Below are 22,447 nucleotides of genomic sequence, written 5' to 3'. Positions count from 1 at the left end.
CGATGAAGAAGTGATGAACACATTAATTAACATGGACAACACAACATTAAAATTAGGACAAAAGAAAGTCAACTATTGATATGTTATTCAAACTTTTATGAAGTCAGGACTACACACTGTGTCTTATTGGGTTATAGTGTAGTTAAGCTAACAAGATGTACAATATACTGGTACTTTGTTGCAATGACAACTGCTATTCAATTACCAGCAGTGATTCATTAATAGACACAATGAATGACATTTGTTTAAGAAGTGTAATAAAAATTGCAATTTCAGCATTTTTTTTATTTTTCTACATCACATACTAAATATATATTTTGGATGCTAGAGGTTAGGCTCTCATGTCATATAAGTGTCCTGCATTCCAATTGACTGATGGTAAAGTGTAGATGTCCAATGTATTGGATTTAAGCAGTGTTATGTATTTAACATGCTGTTGCTTCTTGTACTCTTAACACATAATGAAGAGTGTTTCTGGGCGTGATATTCTGATCATCATCTCAAAAAGGCAAACTTTTAATTAAAACTTATTGAGACAGTTTGTCAGGAAGTGAGATGTTATGAGATCATGTATTATCCCACATATGGTACTCCTAGTTCTACATTTTCACCAAAGAAACACTTGAATCATTACCAAATTAGGTATTTTATGGCAGTACTTTTTCCACTTAAGATGATCAAAATCTGTGGTCCTTTCAAAACCATGCTGCAGTCAGTTGAATTCCACTATTGCTTGGCCAATATGCTATAATTTTACATGCTCTGTGCTTTTGTATGTCCCTATACAAGTTCTTTCACACATTACCAGTTGGTTAATGCATGTGCCACAGCTAAAGTAAAGCTCTTAGTGCTGCAAAATTTGGTATTACACTTTTAATATTTTACTTTTGCAATTCACTGTTCTAAGGTTACCCATGCAATAAAAAGAAACAAACACAGGCACTATTCCATGCAATTCTGCAGGCACCAACTGATCTTCAAATCATTATTTTGCCACACACACACACACACACACACACACACACACACACACACACACACACACAGAGTCCTCCCCCCCCCCCCCTTTCACACCCTAGGAGTCCACGTGAGTTTTGGCGCATGAGAGATAGACTGCGTTGAAACTGCAATGTGATGAATACTGTTTGAGATATGTTGGTTGGTTGGTTGAAAAGAGGGGGGGGGGAGGGACCAAACTGCTACATCATTGGTCCCTCATTCCGATTAAAATAATTCCACAAGGGTGGGAGTAAAATAATTGAGACATACAAAACACAACTGGAATAAAGGAGAAAACCACAAGACTGACAGAAGGGCAACAAACAATAAAGTGGACAAAATTGGACAAGAACACCACAGAGATGCAAGAAACATGTAGAAGAGATCAAAACAAGAGAGCAGGTTACCATGGCTAGCTGACCATGAGAATAAAAAGGAGATGCCAGCCACTCTGCAACACAATAAAACCTCCACCCTAAACACACTAGGGTGGTGAGAGATGTTGCTGAAAATGTTGTCCATTTACATGAATTCACAACTGGCATTTGGTGTACTATATGCTAAGACACTCCAGACGTGTTTGCTTGTTTGGCTTAAGCTACAGCTATTATTTGTGAAACATCTGGTTGCTTTATGCATGGACAATCATTAACAAGCAGATCACAGTTGAGCATTAATGTAAATGAATGACATTTTCAGCAACAATATTCATCACATGGCAGTACAATCACTGTTTCTGAACATCTACACTCCTGGAAATGGAAAAAAGAACAGATTGACACCGGTGTGTCAGACCCACCATACTTGCTCCGGACACTGCGAGAGGGCTGTACAAGCAATGATCACACGCACGGCACAGCGGACACACCAGGAACCGCGGTGTTGGCCGTCGAATGGCGCTAGCTGCGCAGCATTTGTGCACCGCCGCCGTCAGTGTCAGCCAGTTTGCCGTGGCATACGGAGCTCCATCGCAGTCTTTAACACTGGTAGCATGCCGCGACAGCGTGGACGTGAACCGTATGTGCAGTTGATGGACTTTGAGCGAGGCCGTATAGTGGGCATGCAGGAGGCCGAGTGGACGTACTGCCGAATTGCTCAACACGTGGGGCGTGAGGTCTCCACAGTACATCGATGTTGTCGCCAGTGGTCGGCGGAAGGTGCACGTGCCCGTCGACCTGGGACCGGACCGCAGCGACGCATGGATGCACGCCAAGACCGTAGGATCCTACGCAGTGCCGTAGGGGACCGCACCGCCACTTCCCAGGTGGATATACACTGTACTACTGCCGACATTGTGCATGCTCTGTTGCCTGTGTCTATGTGCCTGTGGTTCTGTCAGTGTGATCATGTGATGTATCTGACCCCAGGAATGTGTCAATAAAGTTTCCCCTTCCTGGGACAATGAATTCACGGTGTTCTTATTTCAATTTCCAGGAGTGTATTATCTCAAAAACTTCATGGACCCCTAGTGGTGAAACAATGCAACTGTGACATTGTTGTCACAAAGTGTTGCTCTGTATCTCCTTCAAACACGCCAAAATTTTGTACATTAAGTGTTTTTACACCCTGTATGTATAAAATCTAATTTAAATCAATTACAAGCAGACAAATTAACCTGTTTCCGAGACACTCTTGTTGTGTTGCTTCCCTGAATAATAATGTCATGATCTTCTATGTCCATTCTCAGCTGAAATTGTTGTCTCTGTCTACGCTCTTCAACAGTTTCCTCTCTGTTTACAGGACGGCCTTCACGTTCCTCCCTTTCTATTACTTCTTGAAGTTTTTTCTGTGTGAATATAGACAGAAATATTATGAATGCACTAATTAACCATTTCTCTGCAGAATAGTGTAAATGCAATAGTATGATTACATTAAGAATGTACATTCATGTTCCCTTACAATGCAATCAACAGCATCAAAGTAAATGAAGCATAAATTCACTTTATGGCAAGACAACTTTCCTCTATCATCAAGTCCCAGGATGATTCTGTGCTTCAGTAAGTGCTTGTTTACTTGTGCCATACAGCGCTCCAAGTTATGGTTTAACTGAAAAACAAAACAAAGAAGTGCTTTTAACTACATTAAATAATTGTGGTAACATTTATTTGTCAAAGTTTACTACTCCAAAATGCGTAGGGCCACAATGAAAATGTTGCATTGTTTCTTCTGGGAATAGGCTGTAAGACTTCATTTAGGACAAGTAAAAGGGATGGGAACAATTAAGGTGAAGTTAAATTTAGACTGGTGCAAGTAAAACTGTCCTCAATCTGAAGATCGCTGTGAACTCCACAGTGCTTTACTAGTCATATTCTGTTGGAGGGGTACCTACAGCTTAACATGGACTTTGAACCATGGTGTAATTCCCCATTTTTCATCTCAACAAACAATGCCAGAAATATGACTGGGGATCAAGCCTGTGACCTTTGGATCTATAATCTGGCACTTTAACAGCAGCCACACCAGATTAGTATGGCACCTTTCGTTCTCAAAACTAAAATTGCTGCACAAACAGTAGGAAAGAATCTGCTGGAATAAATACACATGCTAAAAAACAATGAAGTTTACCAATACTTAACTAAATTACTCAACTTACCCTAATTTTCACCCACATACAGAAAAAAATTGCTAAAGCATTCAGGATGAGCCACATAACACCAAGTCCAAATAGTGTCAAACCAGTCACCCCAGAAAACAGAAGACCAAGTAGGACAACAAATGCTGTAAATATCCAGGCTACAAGAATGCGTTTGTAGCATATATTGTAAATGTTGAACCTAAAATCATTTGTCAGTATTTCCATCACATGAACATAATCTTCTACTGTTAGCTGAAAGTAAACAAAAGCATTAATTAGATAATTAGCCACAAAAATTTACTCAAAAGTGACAGAATATAGCTCTAATATGACATGCAAATTTGCTAACATGTATGATGCAAAATTTTCCTATAATTTCAGCAGACTGAATACAAAAGCCAAAACTGTACCATATTAAATATCAAGCAAAAAAGAAATACGGTATTATCTGACAAACATCCAGTATCTTGGAGCAGAAGTCTGATGCCATACAATTCTCAAAACTGAATGATTTGAGTGAACATCTATTAAACAAGACAGGAATACAAAAATGAAAACTATATCAGAAATAGCAGTTAAAAAAATGTCATTTAATCTAGTGAAAGTTGATGTCATAAAAAAAAATTTATAAGATTTTTTATTTTCAAATACTGAATAAACAAAAATACATTAGTGAATTATTTAAACCAACATGCTCATAAAATGTGATTGTCTTAAGCCTCACACCAACTGCGAAGTGCTTAAAATTTTTCTCTGCAAATCTTACATCTTAGAGTCAAATAGTCTGTAAATTCAAATTATTTAATAAGGAAACAAATAAAACCAACTGTTGAGGATTTCTCACATAAAAGCAGAGGAAAAAGTTTTAATAGCAATCTTTTCCTATTCATCTTCCAGTTCCATTAAATTTTTACACCTGTTACAGTTCCCCAACATGTCATTCACTCATAATTAAAATGTATTCTTTTTTTTAAAAAAAAGTGTTGAGCTTCTGCAACACTTTCCCTGCCTAAACAAACTCTCTAGTATGATACAAGATGGTTATGCACTGCATATCTAGTATTTAATTTCAAGGCAATACACACATCACCTGTCTTCTGTTTCCAAAGAGCTAAAAATAATTTAAACCATGGGATAAAGGTAAGTAACAAACTGCTTATAGCAGAAACATTTCCATTTTTTACAATTTAACTATGTAATATATCATATTATTTTAGTTTGAAGCTTCAAATAGAATAAGTTTTGCTCAAACTGACAAGAGAGTCTGGAAATATAAAATGAAGGTAATTTTAAAGAAGTGCCCATAGGAAACATAGCATTGAAGTCTGTAAATCATGGAAAAGTTGGTCGCTATCCAATGTGGATCAACAACAAGAGATTACAATAACTGGCAAATTGTGATGTTTGACTATTCAATAAAAACCAGCCTTTTGTTTTAAAACTGCCATCTTCATCAACACCAGTCTTGTATATAAAATTCTTTACATTGTAACACAATCTAGCAGAGATGAGAGGTACTTATAAAAATACATTTTATAATTATGATTAAGATTTAGCTGTTCTTCTCCTCCTCAAACTTAAGTGCTGGGCTCTTTAAAAGAGAAAACCACCATTTGGCTGTGTTGTTATATTTATCTTTTGTGCTATCCAGATTTTAGCTTTTATGCCATTATCAAGTACAATGGAAAAGTTGTTAGACCATCATTAAGTCATATCCGTTAAGGCAGTCCAAAAGCAGGTAAACAAGGCTAACACATTTGTCAGCCTGCTTGTCTTTAAAATTGTGTTAGCCTTGTTTACTTGCTGTGGACTGCCTTAACAGGTATGATTCAATAAGTACTTGATAATGGATAGTGCAAAGAACAAATATAATAATACACAGTAAATGGTGGTATACTCTTTACGAAAGTATTGCATGAATAGGTCTCAATGCCACCAAGAACGTTTTAAGTACTAAAACTAAACTCCCTCCCCGAACAGGCCATGAAGGCACAACAGTACCAACCGGTTAAAGTATATGTCATTACAATTTCTTCTCTATTATACAAATAACACATTTTTCTGAAAGTGTATGAGCAAATTTATCCAGGACTTACTGTTAAACCTTGAGCCATGAGTTCCTCAGGTACTAATTCTGGTCGAAATTTAGCTGGTGTAATCCATGGCCATTTTGTATTGACTGGAAGCAGTGTTACAATTATGTCCCCATTAGCTGAAAGATAAGTAAAACACAAAATTATGTTGAATGAGAAACTTCTAAAATAAATTTACTCTATATAAATGCCTGTTATCACATAAAAGAATGTTTTGCTTATGAAAAAGGGCACAAGCACTTGCACACACACACACACACACACACACACACACACGAGAATGTACTAGAATGGCCTCCCACCAATCAAATCATTACCTTGCCTTTGTCTAATGGTGTTCTTTCTGGGCAAGAGTGTCATTCGTGGAAGCATCTTTGAAATAATTAATGAACTAAAAGTATAATTACAATCATCAGATTTTTCTTAGACAGCGGGAGAAAAGATGATGAGGGGGGAGGGCTGGGAGAGAGGTATGAGGATAGCTGGTGGGGGATGGGTGTGAGGAAGGTTGGGAGAGGAGTGAAGGGAGGGTGGTGAGCGGGAGAAGTGAATGCTCTCCATGTACGAGCACCATAAGAAAATAGAGTTAGGGCAAAGAGGGAATAGCTGAGACTGCAGATTACATTCAGCTTTTGTTCCGTAAACCAAAGAATGACACAATCCTCGTGGGTGTGAAATATGTAGAAAGTATAACACAAAAACATAGAACATCTGAATACAATACTCACTCAGGAGATTGCCAAGATATGTGAATAAATTACAGTAAACTGGACCTGCTAAAATTTACAGAATTAATATACTGTCATAATGAAACATAATTATGCACTTTTAATAAATTTATCATACACAAAATACCTAATATTGACTGTTGTGACCAAGCACTGTCAAAACTAAAATCTAACATACATTTTTACTTAAGCTGGTCTAATAGCCCCTGTTAAGATATTCATCTATAGAGCACAAGAAGTTGCCTACCAAAAAGGCTTTCAAACACTGTTTAAACTGAACTTCATATGAAACCAAGTGTTCAATGACTGCTGGCAATTTACTGAAAATGTGTATTCCTGAATATTGGACCCTTTTGTGGCTCAAGGTACGTGATTTTAGGTCTTTATGTAGCTTGTTCATATTCCTAGTACTGATACTATGAATTGAGCTATTATTTGCAACAAATTTCATGAAGGGATAAATATACCGAGAAGCAGTGGTTAGAATAACCAGTTCCTTAAAGAGGTTTCTACATGATGTTCTTGAATCAGAATCTGTATAAAAAGTTTACTGACTAATTTCGAAAGCATAATGCACCAATCTTGTACTGTGCTTCACTGAGCACTGCATCTGTTCTGAAGTGAAAAGATTTTTAATACACGAGTACAATCTGATGTCATACTGTAGGAAACAAATGGTAAGAGATTGTGTTGCAATTTTAATTAAGAAATGTGTCAAGCATTATGCAAGTGGCATACACATGATTTTTGTTTAGAGCATCATTTTGAAACATATGCTATTAACTGCCTGTAAATAATTCTTCCTCATTGATTGAAGCAGAAGCAATTTATAGGACACCTTCAGGGAATTTTTGTCTCTTTTTGAAGTAGCTTGACTCACTTCTGTTGCACCTGTTTTGATGTAGAAGGGATTTCATAGGACCCTGAAATTTCCCTGTAAATTTCCAAACACACATTAATGGGAAAATGGACTTGGAAAATTTGACAGCAGTATCGTTATTACTAAAATACTGAATGATGTCCGAGTACAAATGCCAGAACTGCAAGAGTTTGGTTGATGTACGTTAATCATAAACTGCACTTCTGCCTTGTAGCAACTGTCAAATTCCCAACTAGATGAAAACATCTCAAATCTTGATTTGATGAAAATATCTACTAAATCAGTATTCTGAGAACTTGGATGTTACAACTTCCAGACATTATTATACACTGACTATACAGCAGACAAGTGGTTGGCATGGGTCTTTATATTAGACTGACATTCAGATCAGACAATGATATGCAACCAATGGAACAAAATTCTATTACAAAAAAATTCAATATATGTTGACATTATTGCTATATATTATATTCAAGCTGCTGATATTTCTCGTTGCTGTGCACAGCACAGCAGTCTGTTTGCTGCACTTGTGATAACATCAAGCACACAGTCCATAAGAAATGCCCCAGGCAAACAAATAGAACAACCATGACAGAACGCACTCTATAGTAAATCATCTTACATAATAAAGACAGTTCTAACTCTTGAAATTACTTTTCTACCAAACTTTACCAAAACACACAACTATGTATGCTTGTTCATTTATGTAACACGCTAGTAAGGGATTTTCCTATTAACCAAATGGTTCCCAGTTTGAAAATTTTTCAAATAGCAGAAAATATTGTCCCTTTCAAGGCTTACTATTAATAATATGAATATTTGCCAGAATAAAACTGAACCCTAATGAGAAGTATACAGACCAATAAATGAACAAACGATTAAGGCCTTTAAAACATGCTGAAGACATGTAAAGTGGAAATATAACTATTGTGAAACCAATGTCAGTTGCAAATACAACCTGTCAAGCAATGAAAAAGTGTGTTGGATTTAATACCTGCACAGTCAAATAATATTGATGGAGAAACGTTATTTAGGAACATATATTCTATTATATACATGTGTTCCTGGCAATTTATGGAGACATACTATACAAAGGCGTATGACACAGAACATGGAGCATAGATACCTAAGAATATATGTAATAGACAGAGAAGTCTACACACATTAACTGACTGCTGACACACACAACAAACATTTTGATCACCAAACCCCAAAATCTCCCCTTGAACAAATATTTTTATGTGCTCACAATAATCCTGAATACTACACCACCTCAAAGCATTATGCATGAAACTGTATGTTATTGCCGGCCGGAGTGGCCGTGCGGTTCTAGGTGCTACAGTGTGGAACCGAGTGACCGCTGCGGTCGCAGGCTCGAATCCTGCCTCGGGCATGGATGTGTGTGATGTCCTTAGGTTAGTTAGGTTTAAGTAGTTCTAAGTTCTAGACGACTGATGACCTCAGAAGTTAAGTCGCATAGTGCTCAGAGCCATTTTGTATGTTATTAAACCATACAATTTTACTAATTTCTGTAATTTGTCTTTACTTAGAAGCCACTAATGTATAAGTGTCTTTTGTTGTGTCTGTCTGCAACTCAATGTGTCATCTTTATGGGGAATAGCAATCTACATTTCCTTTATACTGTTTATAATAATATCCTCCTAATTTGGTGTTACCTAATGAAATGGTGCTAACATCAATGTGCTTGAGCTGCACACTTATTACCTGGTTCTGAGCTAACTTGATAGCTCCCATGTTGTTGCAAAACACTTTGGTTAGCTCAATAATCATATATAGCCCAGTTTCACCTTTAGAGTTCTTAACAATAAACTTCTTGTGTGGTGAAAGACAATACCATATACTCAGCCTCAACAGCATTCAAAGGCACTGTTCTTTGTTTCTTGTAACACCAGGATATTGATCCTCTCATCAACTTGAAACAGCTACATGTAATAGAATGCCTGTTATACAGTTCATTTTTCCAGTCTGAATCACTGCAGGATTCCAGACTCCTGTCTTGCAGTACCTTCATCTGTAATCAACAGGTCCTATTAAACATCTAAATATTCTTCAAACTGCAACCCAATGTGTAATTCTAGGGTCTTTGCAAATCTGCTCACAGTATTAGTAGAAGAGGTAATCTCTGGCCTGGAAATTTGAGCTAAATATAAAAGACTTCCCACTGGCTACAAATAAAGTACTTCTTTTTTGCACATTTCATCTTCTACTACTAACAATTTCTCACTCTGTTCTTTAGGGGTGGAAAGTGGCTCACAATTCTTCTTGCCATATATTTCTAGTAGTCTCTTCATGTATATTGATTGGTTAATTGACAATTCCTCACTACTGTCACTTCTTATGGTCTTCATACCAATGTATTAAAGCACTTCAACTAAATCATGCATCTCAAATTCAGATTGAAGTTGTTTTTGAGGCTACTCATTGAACTTTCACCTTTTGTCAAAATAAAAAAAGCATCAACCTATATGGCCAAAATCACCATATCTTCTTCATTTCTCATGTGATATATATATCAGAATCAGCTGTTGAGTGACTCATGTTGTTAATGCCTTATGTAAGCACTGATTCCAATAGTATCCACTCTGTTTAGGACCTTATGTGTGCCTTTTATATGCCAAATTTTATACTTTTCTTGACGAGTTTTCTTGGCTTCCTCTGGCAGAATAACAAAAATTTCTTCCTTCAATTCTCCATTGAAATATGCAGTCCATGTGGCAGATTAATAAATTTTCTTTTACAGCAGGGGCATGAGATATCTTAAAGAAGCATACTGGTGAGACTGTTTCTTTATAGTCTACACCCTGTACCTGAGTGCAGCCTTTACGGTAACTACCAATGGGCTTTAAAATTTGGCACTGCATCTTCAGGGTTTTTAATACTAAAGACCCACCTCACTTGTAATGATTTCTTTCCTTGTGGTGCATCAACCCATTCTTGGAAAAGACTAATAGCTTTCTTCCAATTATCTGCCTTTGGGCTGGCCCATGTGTCTTCAATTGTAGCAGCCATATAATCTCATATCTGGATAGAACTTAGGTTTTATTATATGTGATAGACACAGCAAATTTACATCCTCTGCTGCCAGCGTTTCCTGAACCTCATTATCTATTTTTTATTTATTTATTTATTGTTCCGTGGGACCAAATTAAGGAGAAGTCTCCATGGTCATGGAACGAGTCAATACATGAAATTATAATACGATATTAGAAACAGATAAAATGAAATATAAAAAAACATATTCAGGTGACAAGTCGTAAATTTAAATAAAGAAAATCAACAATGTAACACTGGAATTTCCATTTCATCTTTAATAAACATATTCGAGTGTTCCTGAAAAACTACTTCAGGCCTTTTAATCCTCAGTTTAGTGGTGCCTGTGCATGTTCTTGGACATATTCTTCAGGATTAATATCTACAATACTTTTCATCTTTTGTTTCATTTTCGCCAGATTTTAAAAATATTATGTCTCTACTAGTTATTACCCCTATCATTTTTACAATTTATGCTTCCCCATAAAAATTTATTTTTGAGATTAAGTGTTCCATTTTCTTCTAAGTTGTTTGGAGGCTCGAACCATGGTGGAGCTTGTACGGTACTGCTTTAGTAGGCTCTCTATTGTTTAATTACACTGTAGTTGATACTGTTTTTGCCCAGTAACATTTTGGTAATCTTGCACCCTTTAACATGCTCCTTCCTTTCTCTACAATTGTTCAGTTAGCCCATTCTGTTACTCCATTTTGAGCAGAACTACAGCAAATTATAGTTTGATGTCCAAATCCACATTCACTCAATTGTTGCCCAGACTGTTTATTGATATATTTGGCACCACTGTTTGATCTGAGAACTTTTATCTTCTTACCTGCCTGACTTTTAGAAATGGCGTGAAAAATGTCAAATATTTCACTCACTTTGTCCTTGATCCTAAGGAAATAGACAGGAGTATATCTTTAAAAACCAATGTAAGGAAATAACAGCTGTCTCCTATAGACTTTTTCCATGCATCCACAAAGGTCTGTGTGTAACAACTATAAAAGCTTAGTAGATTTATTTTTATTTGTTTCAAATGGTAATTTGGCTTGCTTTCCATGCATGCAAATTTCATAATATAAGTTACAGTTATTATGTTCCTTTATTCCCATCTGGCATACCTTTTAACAAAGCTATACTCTGCCTGTTAAAATGTCTCAAATCTTTGATGCCATAAACATATTGTTGAATATTCTGAATAACTATTCCCAATTTGAAGACAGTCTAATTTATAAATTCCCCTTTCTTTATTTGCCGTGGCTATCACACTGGCAGTCTGCCAATTATTTCCATACAGTTTAAATCAAAAATTATCTTGTTGCCCCTGTTCACTAATTCACTCATGGAAAGCAAATCTGTAGCAACATTCTTCACATAATGTTCATTACGGGTCTTTTGATTCTCTTTCAATGTTCAAATTTGAGTTGATCTTCCTACCAGTTCACACTGTACTGAGAACCATCCACTGGTGAAACACAAATGTTTGTTTTCAGAGAAACATCATGTAAAACTGGTTGGTCTTGGGTAATATGCACAGATGCCCCAGAATCCAAAAACCAACCCGTACTCTTACTTTCAGTTTTACCATAAGAACAATACTCAGCAAGTACTGTAGCTTTATTGCTTGCCTTCCTTTCTGGACCTTTCGATACCTAATATTTTTTCCTTGTGTACTTCTTTTTCATGCAGTGTGATGCTAAATGTCCCATTCTTTCGCATTTGTAACATCAAATAGGTTTCTTCTTTTTTTTATTTTGAACACAAAGCCATTTCCTTGTCATGGACAGGATATTCTTGTAAATTCTTAACATTCTGTAATCTCTAAGCCCAATAGTTCAATAAAAACTGTAAAGTGACAGATTTTTATCCCCCCCCCCTCCCCCCCCGTTGAGTCATCGGTCTTCTGACTGGTCTGATGAGGCTTGCCAAGAATTCCTCTCCTGTGCCAGCCTCTTCATCTTAGAGTAGCACTTACAATCTACATCCTCTATTATTTGCTGGAAGTATTCCAGTCTCCGTCTTCCTCTACAGTTTTTGTCCTCTACAGCTCTCCTCTAGTACCATGGAAGTCATTCCCTGATGTCTTGGCGGTGTCCTATCATATTGTCCCTTCTCCTTATTAGTGTTTTCCACATATTCCTTTCCTCTCCAATTCTGTGCAGAACCTCCTCATTCCTTACCTTATCAGTCCATCTAATTTTCACCATTCATCTGTAGCACCACATCTCAAATGCTTCGGTTCTCTTCTGTTCTGGTTTTCCCACAATCCATGTTTCACTACCATACAATCTGTGCTCCAAATCCACATTCTCAGAAACATCTTCCTCAAATTAAGGTCTATGTTTGATAGTAGTAGACTTCTCTTAGCCACGAATGCCCTTTTTACCAGTGCTAGTTTGCTTTTGATGTCCTCCTTGCTCCTTCCCTCATTGGCTATTTTGCTGCATAGGTAGTAGAAATTCCTTAACTCCATCTACTTTGTGATCATAAATACTTGCTCACTGTTCTCATTTATACTACTCTTCATTACTTTCGTCTTTCTTCAATTTACTCTCAATCCATTTTCTGTTCATTCCATTGAGGAAATCCTGTAATTCCTCTTCACTTCCATTCAGGATAGCAAAGTCATCAGCAAATCATATTGATATCCTTTCACCATGAATTCAATTCCACTCCTGAACCTTTTTTTTTTACTTCCATCATTGCTTTTTTGACGTACATATCAAACAGTAGGGGCAAAAGACTACATCCCTGTCTTACACCCTTTTTAATCCAGCACTTTGTTCTTGGTTGTCTCCTCTTATTATTCCTTCTTCACTCTTGTACATATTGTATATTATCTGTCTCTCCCTATAGCTTACCCCTATTTTTCTCAGAATTTTTAACACATTGCACCATTTTACATTGTCGAAAACTTTTTCCAGGTTGACAAATCTTATGAACATGCCTTTATTTTCCTTTAGTCTTATCAATCAACATCAGAATTGGCTCTATGGTGTCTTTACCTATCCTAAAGCCAAACTGGTCATCATCTAACACATCCTTGATTTTATTTTCCATTCGTCTGTATATTATTCTTGTAAGTAAGTTTGATGCACAAGCTGTTAAGCTGATTACCGATAATTCTCACACTTGTCAGCTCTTGCAGTCTTTGGAATTATGTGGATGATATTTTCCGAAAGTCAGATGTGTGTTGCCAGACTCATACATTTCTACACACCAATGCGAACAGTCATTTTTTACCACCTCAACTAATGATTTTAGAAATTCTGATGGAATGTTATCTATCCCTTCTGCTGACAACTTACATACTTTAACAGAGCTCAGTTTTTCATGAACCCCTCCAAAAATATGAATTGTTAAGAATATTGTTTGAAACAGCCAAGGTGATTCCTGTAAAGTACAGCAAAACATCTGACCTGAAGTTAATGGAGACTTTCTTCTTAAATAACTGACAACAGATTTGCTTTAAGGCAATAGTGTCATTGAAACAAAAAAATTGCAGTCCCTTTCTTATTCTGACAATGCTGAGAAAGACATGAAGACAATCTTGTCATTATAAAAATTAAGGTCTTATTCCTCACTCTAGACAACTCTATGCACACTGCAGTGGTACATACATACTTTTATGATTATTTTTGTTCTCTAGTACATATAAGTCAGTAAATGGTAAAACTCTGTCGCTTAAGGCATGTGCAATATATAATAAGGAAAATTACAAAATGTCAACAGGAGGGTCATTCAAATTTAAACCAGTGTTCCATGCTACTGATGCAGGAAAAAATGGAAGCAGAGTGGGGCATTAGAGGTAGGTATGTAGTGATATATGGGTGAACCAAATCATCCATCATTATACAGTGACTATTCCCTTATCACTTATAATCACAAGTGAGCAGGACCTACATCCCTCTGTTGGGCAACACCCACTAATAACAATGGGGCTACTTTAAGCCTTGTGGAATATGAGCTCCACTTGACTGCTTCCCCAAGAAAATAGTTAAATATACTCGTAAGAAACCTTGTAACAAACCATGGCTTACTAAGGGTATAAAAATATCTTGTAACCGGAAAAGGGAAATATATCTGACAGCAAGAAAGAGTAGTGACCCAGAAACTATCAAAAATTATAAAAACTACTGTGTTATATTAAGAAAAGTTATTAAAAAATCCAGGAGTATGTGTATCATGTCTGAAATCAGCAACTCTGATAATAAAATTAAAACAATTTGGAATGTTATTAAAAGAGAAACAGGTCAACCAAGAGCAGAGGAAGACAGTATTACCATCAAATTGAATGAAAGCTTTACGAACAAAATGTCAGAAGTTGAAAATATTTTTAATAATCATTTTCTAAATGTTGTGGATATAGTAGGATCCAGGTGTTCATTAGAAGATGCTAGGCTGTTAATGGAAGAGGCCATACCTATGCAATTTGATACAATTGAAATCTCACCCACTTCTCCCTCTGAAATTAAGAAAATAATAAACTTGCTTAAAAGCAAAAACTCACATGGAATTGATGGCATTTCCAGCAAAATACTAAAAGCTTGTTCTCAACAGATAAGTAAGATTCTCAGCCACCTGTGTAATAGCTCTCTGGAACAGGGCATTTTCCCTGATAGACTGAAATATGCTATTGTTATACCTTTGCATAAAAAGGGGGATAGATCTGATGTCAACAATTACCGCCCAATCTCCCTTCTAACAGCTTTATCCAAAATTTTTGAGAAAGTAATGTATTCAAGAGTAGCTTCACATATCTGTAAAAATGAAGTACTAACAAAATGTCAGTTTGGTTTCCAGAAAGGTTTTTCAACAGAAAATGCCATATATGCTTTCACCAGTCAAATTTTGAATGATCTGAATAACCGAAAACCACCCATTGGGATTTTTTGTGATCTCTCAAAGGCTTTTGATTGTGTAAATCATGAAATTCTGCTAGACAAGCTCAAGTATTGTGGCATGAGTGGGACAGTGCACAAATGGTTTAATTCGTACCTAACTGGAAGAGTGCAGAAAGTTGAAATAAGTAGTTCTCGTAACATGCAAAGATCAGCACATTCCTCAAACTGGGGAACTATCAAGAATGGGGTTCCACAAGGGTCAGTCTTGGGTCCTTTGTTGTTCTTATTATATATTAATGACTTGCCATTCTATATTCATGAAGAGGCAAAGTTAGTTCTCTTTGCTGATGATACAAGTATAGTAATCACACCTGAGAAACAAGAATTATCTGATGAAATTGTCAATACTGTCTTTCAGAAAATTACTAAGTGGTTCCTTGTAAACGGACTCTCACTGAATTTTGATAAGACACAGTACATACAGTTCCGTACAGTGAATGGTATGACGCCATTAATAAATATAGACCTTAATCAGAAGCATATAGCTAAGGTAGAATATTCCAAATTTTTAGGTATGTCCATTGATGAGAGATTAAATTGGAAGAAACACATTGATGATCTGCTGAAACGTTTGAGTTCAGCTACTTATGCAATAAGGGTCATTGCAAATTTTGGTGATAAACATCTTAGTAAATTAGCTTACTACGCCTATTTTCACTCATTGCTTTCATATGGCATCATATTTTGGGGTAATTCATCACTGAGGAATAAAGTATTTATTGCACAAAAGCGTGTAATCAGAATAATAGCTGGAGTCCACCCAAGATCATCCTGCAGACATTTATTTAAGGATCTAGGGATATTCACAGTAGCTTCTCAGTATATATACTCTCTTATGAAATTTGTTATTAACAACCAAACCCAATTCAAAAGTAATAGCAGCGTGCATAACTACAATACTAGGAGAAAGGACGATCTTTACTATTCAAGATTAAATCTAACTTTGGCACAGAAAGGGGTGAATTATACTGGCACTAAAGTCTTTGGTCACTTACCAAATAGTATCAAAAGTCTGACAGATAACCAACAAGTATTTAAGAAGAAATTAAAAGAATTTCTGAATGACAACTCCTTCTACTCCATAGAGTAATTTTTAGATATAAATTAAGAAAATAAATTATTAAAAAAAAAATAAAAAAATTAAAAAAAAAAATAAATAAATAAAAATAAAAAACACACAAAAAAATAAAGTTGTTATATTAACTTAAGTATGTTGTTAAATTAACCTAATTATGTCATGTATTGGAAAATTCGACTCGTTCCACATCATTACGAAATATCGTATTCATGATCCATGGAACTAGTATTAATCTAATCTAATCTAATCTAATCTGTCAAAATCTCTGGGGTAAGCTAAATTGATGGATATGCTTACGACATAATCAGCAAAAGCTTTTCCTATAATACATTATCAGAACATGGGACCATATCTTCTCAATGAGACACAGAAGAATATTTTTGGATATCTTGTGGTGGCTTTTGAATTAACTTGAAGAATGAGAGGTTTTTGGCAAGGTTTTTTACCTGTAATGAGATATGGTTCCATTACTATGCGCGGGAAAATAGGATGGAGGTGAGATGGAGATAAAGACATGAGAAGGAGCCAGCCATGTTCAGAACTCAACTTACCAGTGATGTTCAGATCTCAACTACCAGCAGCAGGTGGGATTCTAAAGGCACAGCGTTCATTGACAGACATCTAAATAGAGCAGTGAATGCAACATACTACTGCAAGCTGCAGCTCAATGTAGACTTTCTGCTATTGCATAACAAAATTTAGAAGCATACAGCAGTTTTAATCAGTCATAACCTTCATGAAATTCATTCATCTCTTTAACACCATCCTTACATTTGATTTATTACCAACCCACTTCCAAATGTTTGGTCAACTGTAGGAGGAATTAGGACATTAAAAGTACAGCAACAATGCAGTGTGTGAGCAGTACATGCACAATTATCAGTAGAAACATCATCTACTACTTTTGACTAAAGAGATCAAGACGATGTCTACACAGAGCACAAAGATTAATTTCTGTTGAAGTAAACTGTAGAAAAATAATACACCCTTTTTTATAAATTGATGCCACATTCAACAAACTTGTAAATAAATCCAGTTTATGTTTGAATAACCTTAGCACAAAGTCAGAAGCACACAGCTGACTGGCCACATGATTACAACAATATTCTGAAAAGGGAAGTTGCTAATCGCCAAATAGCGGAGACGCCAAGTTGCAGATAGGCAAAACACAGAGTGTCACAAATAAAGTGTGGTTGTAGTTGCCTGAGACTGCGCGGGCACGAATGAGTGAGTGAGTGAGTGAGTGAGTGAGTGCGTGAGGGTTTGTTTTTATTTTTGTTTTATTTTTAATGAAGGCCTTACTGGCCGAAAGGTTTATTTGCGACAGTCTTTCTTGTTACGCCTACGTGCAACTCAGCATCTCCACTATATGGTGGGTAGCAACTTACCTTTTCACAATATTTTTACATTCCATCCTGGATTTTCCATTGTTTGGTAACTGGATTACCAAGAGAAAAGAGGAGGGGGTGAGGGGGGTGGGTCTGAAGGAGGAAGAGTGCCTGCAATGCAGGATGGCAGACCAACACATTGATATACACTGACTGGCAAAACTTAATGGCAAGTTAGCTAAAGTAACATACTTATTAACTACTAAGTGGAAATGAATGAATGTGGAAGCATGTTGTCAGAAGTTGTACATCACACGGTGCGAGATCAGCCTGACTATACCACAAATGGGGCTGGTCCTGCAGCACAAAGCGGCCAAAGGAATGGCAAAAAGACAGTGTTTGGTAATCAGCAAGCAGTTACACTGCACTGTGATGGTGTTCTTCATTACAACATGGCATGGAAACAACATTTGAATGAATTCACATAAGTGAAGGCTCAGTGGTAAACTGGAACAACAAAGTATGGGTGAGTGTAACTCAGGAGTTTGGTATTTCTCACAGCACTGTTTCGCGTGCATGGACAGAATTCTAGACTGCAGGCACTGCTGTCCAAAGGAGAAGAGAGACCACAGTCAACTACTGCAGCAGATGACCGATACATTACGCAACAGGTAAGAAGGGGCCAACGTCAAACTGCATGTGCCACTGCCACCTCATTCAACAGGACTTTCATGCTCCACTGTGGCAAAGAAACTACATGAGAGTGGTCTCTCTGCCTGATGACCAGTATGTCATGCACCATTGACACTTGCAGACTGGCAGCACCATTTGCATTGGGACTGGATCAATGAGGAGGGGTTCACATGTTGTTCTCAGATGAGAGCAGATTCAATTTGATTTGATTTTACTAGTGATACTGGACATACCATTATATGGCAAGAGGAAGGAGCATGTAATGGATCCAGGAACACTGATGACCATTATCATTTGGTGGACCAGGTGTTATGGAGTTAGGTCTGTTTCAACCATTCACACGATTAGACAGCTGCCCAGGGCGGCAAAATTTTAGTGGCAGCAAAGGACAGAAAACTTTAATTTCAAATCAAACAGCAAAAAACTGGGCAAATAAGGAGAAAAAATGGAAAAGAGGAAAAATTAAAACACCGAATTGTTTTCAAAAGCATACAGAACAGTTAATAACTCTTCCTTTACTTTGATGAAAGTAAACACATTACCTCTACCTACCTCAAAATTTAAAGCAGCCACTACCAGGTACGAAACGGAAACAAAGGAAAGAGACACTGCCTTCAGACAACCACAAAATTCATCCCTCACTGGGATTCAAACCTGGACCCATCTCAGACAAAAGATCAGAAGCCGATCATTAACACCACTGCAGCTAATAAAAGTTGTAGAGTTCTTGATAGAAAATGCAAACAAGGCATCATTTATTTATTTAATCACAAAAAATGGATCTGAAAAGGATGAGCTTTATTCCCCATTCTAAAAATATTTCAACTTAAACAGAATCAAATAACACCACAATCACCCAAATGATCTAGTTTGATACTTCACAGTGTTTCCCATCAATATAGCAGGATTTCTGAATTCAAGGAAAAATTCAGTCATACCAGAAAATAGTTCCACACCTTTACTTGTCCATTTTCCTGCAATTAAAAAAAATCAGTTATTGATGCCCAATTTGGATACATGGGTGTATATTCAGCTGAGTTCTAGTTCAAAATGGTCAGTACATTCTTCCTATATTAATTATTTTGGGAAATTTCAAAAATTGATGACAAAAAAATTAAAAAGCTGAGGATATTTGTCGTCCTCAATCAGTTTTAAAGCAACTGAGAACAAAGTATGAAAACTGAAGACTGTCACCAGACAATGAGGGCAGGTAGTCACTTTAGTTTCAGGATTCAAAGTATAATAGGAGATTAGCATTGTTGTGCCATTGGGTGGTGGTGGTGGTGGTGGTGGCAGAGGAGGGGAGTGGGGGAAATTGGGGAGGTAAATAGTAGTAAAAATGAATAAGTGTTATTTTTCAATTCTCGCCTAGGGTGCCAAAAAACCTAGCAACAGCCCTGTATGGAGTGGGGAGGTGTAACATTACATGGACACACTAAGTCCCAAATCTCTAAACATGGTACATTCACCAGTCAATGTTACTGTGACACTGTACTCCTTCACCAAGTGTATCTTTTCTGGGGAAGCATTTCGCCCTGACTTCACTTTTATGGAAGGCTATGCGCGACTGCCTAGAACGGCACAAATGGAGGAGCTCTTGAAATGAGAGGACTTGCATATGAACTGGCCTATGTGTTCACCCCACTTAAAATGCATCAAGCACGTGTAGGGTCATGGGAGAGGTGTATTGCAGCATGTTAATAGGCACAAACGACCTTCCGGCAGTTAACCACACTGGTGGAGGAATGGGACAGGACTAGGAAAACAGAGAAAAAGAACAAGGAATGAAATGGGAAGGTGTCTCATAGACTTTTGAACAGAGCACAATTGTCTCATCACTAACATTGGTTTAAGAATTATAAAAGGTTGTATACACAGAAGATATCTGAGGACACTGGAAGGTTTCAGGTAGATTATGTAATGGTAAGAAAGATTTTGAAATCAAATTTTAATGGGAAAAAATGTTCCATAGGAAGTTGTGAATTGTGATCACAATTTACTGGTCATGAACAGCAGAATAAAACTGGAGAAACAACGGAAAAACAAGATTTTTTTAAATGAGGTCATGCTGAAAGGGTGAACTGTAGCATAGCCCAAAGCCTGGGTAAGGCTGGAAGGTGACAATACAGTTGTGACTCGGTAAAACCAATAAATGTGTCATGAATTATTTTTCTTTCCTTTTACACATTCCGTTGTTACAGTTATGTACCCTATAAGAATCATTATTATTCCAACATAGTCTGATAATTTCATGTTTATAATATGTATGAAGGAACACTCCTACTCCCATGGAGTCCCATTAGTGTTTTGGATTTCATTTTACTAATGTTTTCACATTGTTAATGACTGCAGTCATAGGTCATTTCTTAAAGTTTGTATTTTTCTCATTTTTATGACAATGATGGTCTATCAGTATATTACTGTGTTACTCAATAATCCCAAAATGAATTTAAGGAGTCTTTCATCTTACACATATCATAATAAACAGTATCCACAATGGCAATAACTTTGCAACTAAGTATGCTGGTGTAATTTTGATTATGCTGCAAATTACATAAACATTGAGAAGAGGGGAAGTAACCCCACTGAAGAACCCAACTTGTGAGGTTATAAACTACAAACTGAAAGCACATACATACTCAGTCTCACATGGTACAGGCATCCTGTTTTAGTCAGTGAAACAAAAATGTGGTTGTGAAAAACACCACTGGTATATTATACAAAAACTGACAATTGCCAGTATACTGATCAAGACAAGCAGTATCATAATTTAGAAATGGTACAGCTCACTTACCATTAAGAGTACTCGGGACAGCAAACCACATGGAATTCTTTTGAACTACCTACGGAAACAATGCTGTGGATGTGATGTGATCAACAGTTGTTAGGCTGACCATTTTACAAGAAAAACATGTTACAAAATAACTACAAATGCAGCAGTTCCTCCTCGAGATGTAATTTAAACTATAATAGAAGAAGACAAAATGGGATGTATGATGTTCTAAGAAGAATTTGACACAGCACTGGATGACCTATGCTGAAACCAGGAACATGTAGTAAATGACATGCCTACAGATTATGATCCTTGGGAGAACAAACCACATAGAAATTGTGATTCTTGAACTTAATCTGTCGCAATTCATAACAAAATACTTCACTGGTGAACAGCCAGATATGAGTATCCAACAGGCACAAAATTTCAGCAAGTGACTATGTTGCCATTATCAAGTTCACTGACAAATTACTTGTCTAGGAACTGGAGCAGGGCTTATACCTCCCCCCCCCCCCCACCCCCCTCCCTCTGACCTGGTGTACTGTAAGCCAACTGTGCTCAGGCAAGGGTGTGTGCCCAACGTGTCCTCCCCCTTCTCTTGCCACAAATTTGTTCCATCTGACCAGGTGGTATGTCCCCAGTTGCTCTACCTGCCCTCTTCTTAACCAGACTCAGTGCGGGTTCCCAGGCCTTACTAAGGCTGTATCAACTACTATGATTCATCGGGGGGTTCTCTTACTTGAATCGCAATAGATTTTTAATGACACTGTCCCTGAAGAGGGACGTCTGCGTCAGAAGATTAGTACGGCCATAATACATTCCACGTAATTCCAATAGGAAATGTTCAGTGACTGTCGACTTGTTAGTTCCACAATGAATTGACTTCAGGGACAGGCACAGCAACAACAGAGACAATGCCAGCATGTGTCTCTGGATGTGAACCTTAGATGCAGAGACTTGGCAGCAAGCGAAGGGGGGGGGGGGGGGGGGGGGGGGGGGGAGGAGACACCAGATGCACACCTGCACGCAGACAGCATATAGAATGCCAGGTTGGAGGGAGGCATGATAAACCCTGCTCCATCTGCTAGACAATCAGTTCATCTTACACCTGACGATGGCTAGGGGTTCAATTGCTGAAATAGTGTGTGTATTCGACACTGATGTGTGAGCACTTCCCCCCCTCCCACCAACCATTTCATCAAAAATTACACTGGGAGTAGTTGAAGAATTACCTAGCACACAACTACCAGGAGGAGATAATTGCAACATGAAAAGATTTGACAAGGTATGCCACCAGAGGGGAAATACGGAAGCGTCCGATCCAACCCGTCGGCTTTGACCCATGAC

The 22,447-nt window shown here is 37.2% G+C and overlaps 1 protein-coding gene across 5 annotated transcripts in view; it reads right to left on the bottom strand.

Moving 5' to 3' along the window:
- LOC126190674 (transmembrane protein 268) overlaps positions 1-22,447 on the bottom strand; it is a 106,882-nt gene that overhangs the window by 78,881 nt on the left and 5,554 nt on the right. For all 5 annotated transcript variants that reach the window (XR_007538267.1, XM_049931127.1, XM_049931125.1 and 2 more), the window contains exons 2-5: positions 5,671-5,786; positions 3,593-3,826; positions 2,899-3,045; positions 2,615-2,785 (exon numbers count right to left, since the gene is read on the bottom strand). Coding sequence is in view for 4 of the 5 variants with exons in the window: in XM_049931127.1 (XP_049787084.1) it covers positions 2,615-2,785; positions 2,899-3,045; positions 3,593-3,826; positions 5,671-5,786 (668 nt within the window). In the remaining variant the exon portion in view is untranslated. The remainder of the gene's footprint in view (positions 1-2,614; positions 2,786-2,898; positions 3,046-3,592; positions 3,827-5,670; positions 5,787-22,447) is intronic.

The sequence above is a fragment of the Schistocerca cancellata genome, chromosome 6, assembly GCF_023864275.1.
Source record: "Schistocerca cancellata isolate TAMUIC-IGC-003103 chromosome 6, iqSchCanc2.1, whole genome shotgun sequence".
NCBI classification, from domain to species: domain Eukaryota; kingdom Metazoa; phylum Arthropoda; class Insecta; order Orthoptera; family Acrididae; genus Schistocerca; species Schistocerca cancellata.
The sequence above is the reverse complement of the archived record's forward strand: the minus strand, read 5'-3'. Positions and strand labels throughout refer to the sequence as shown.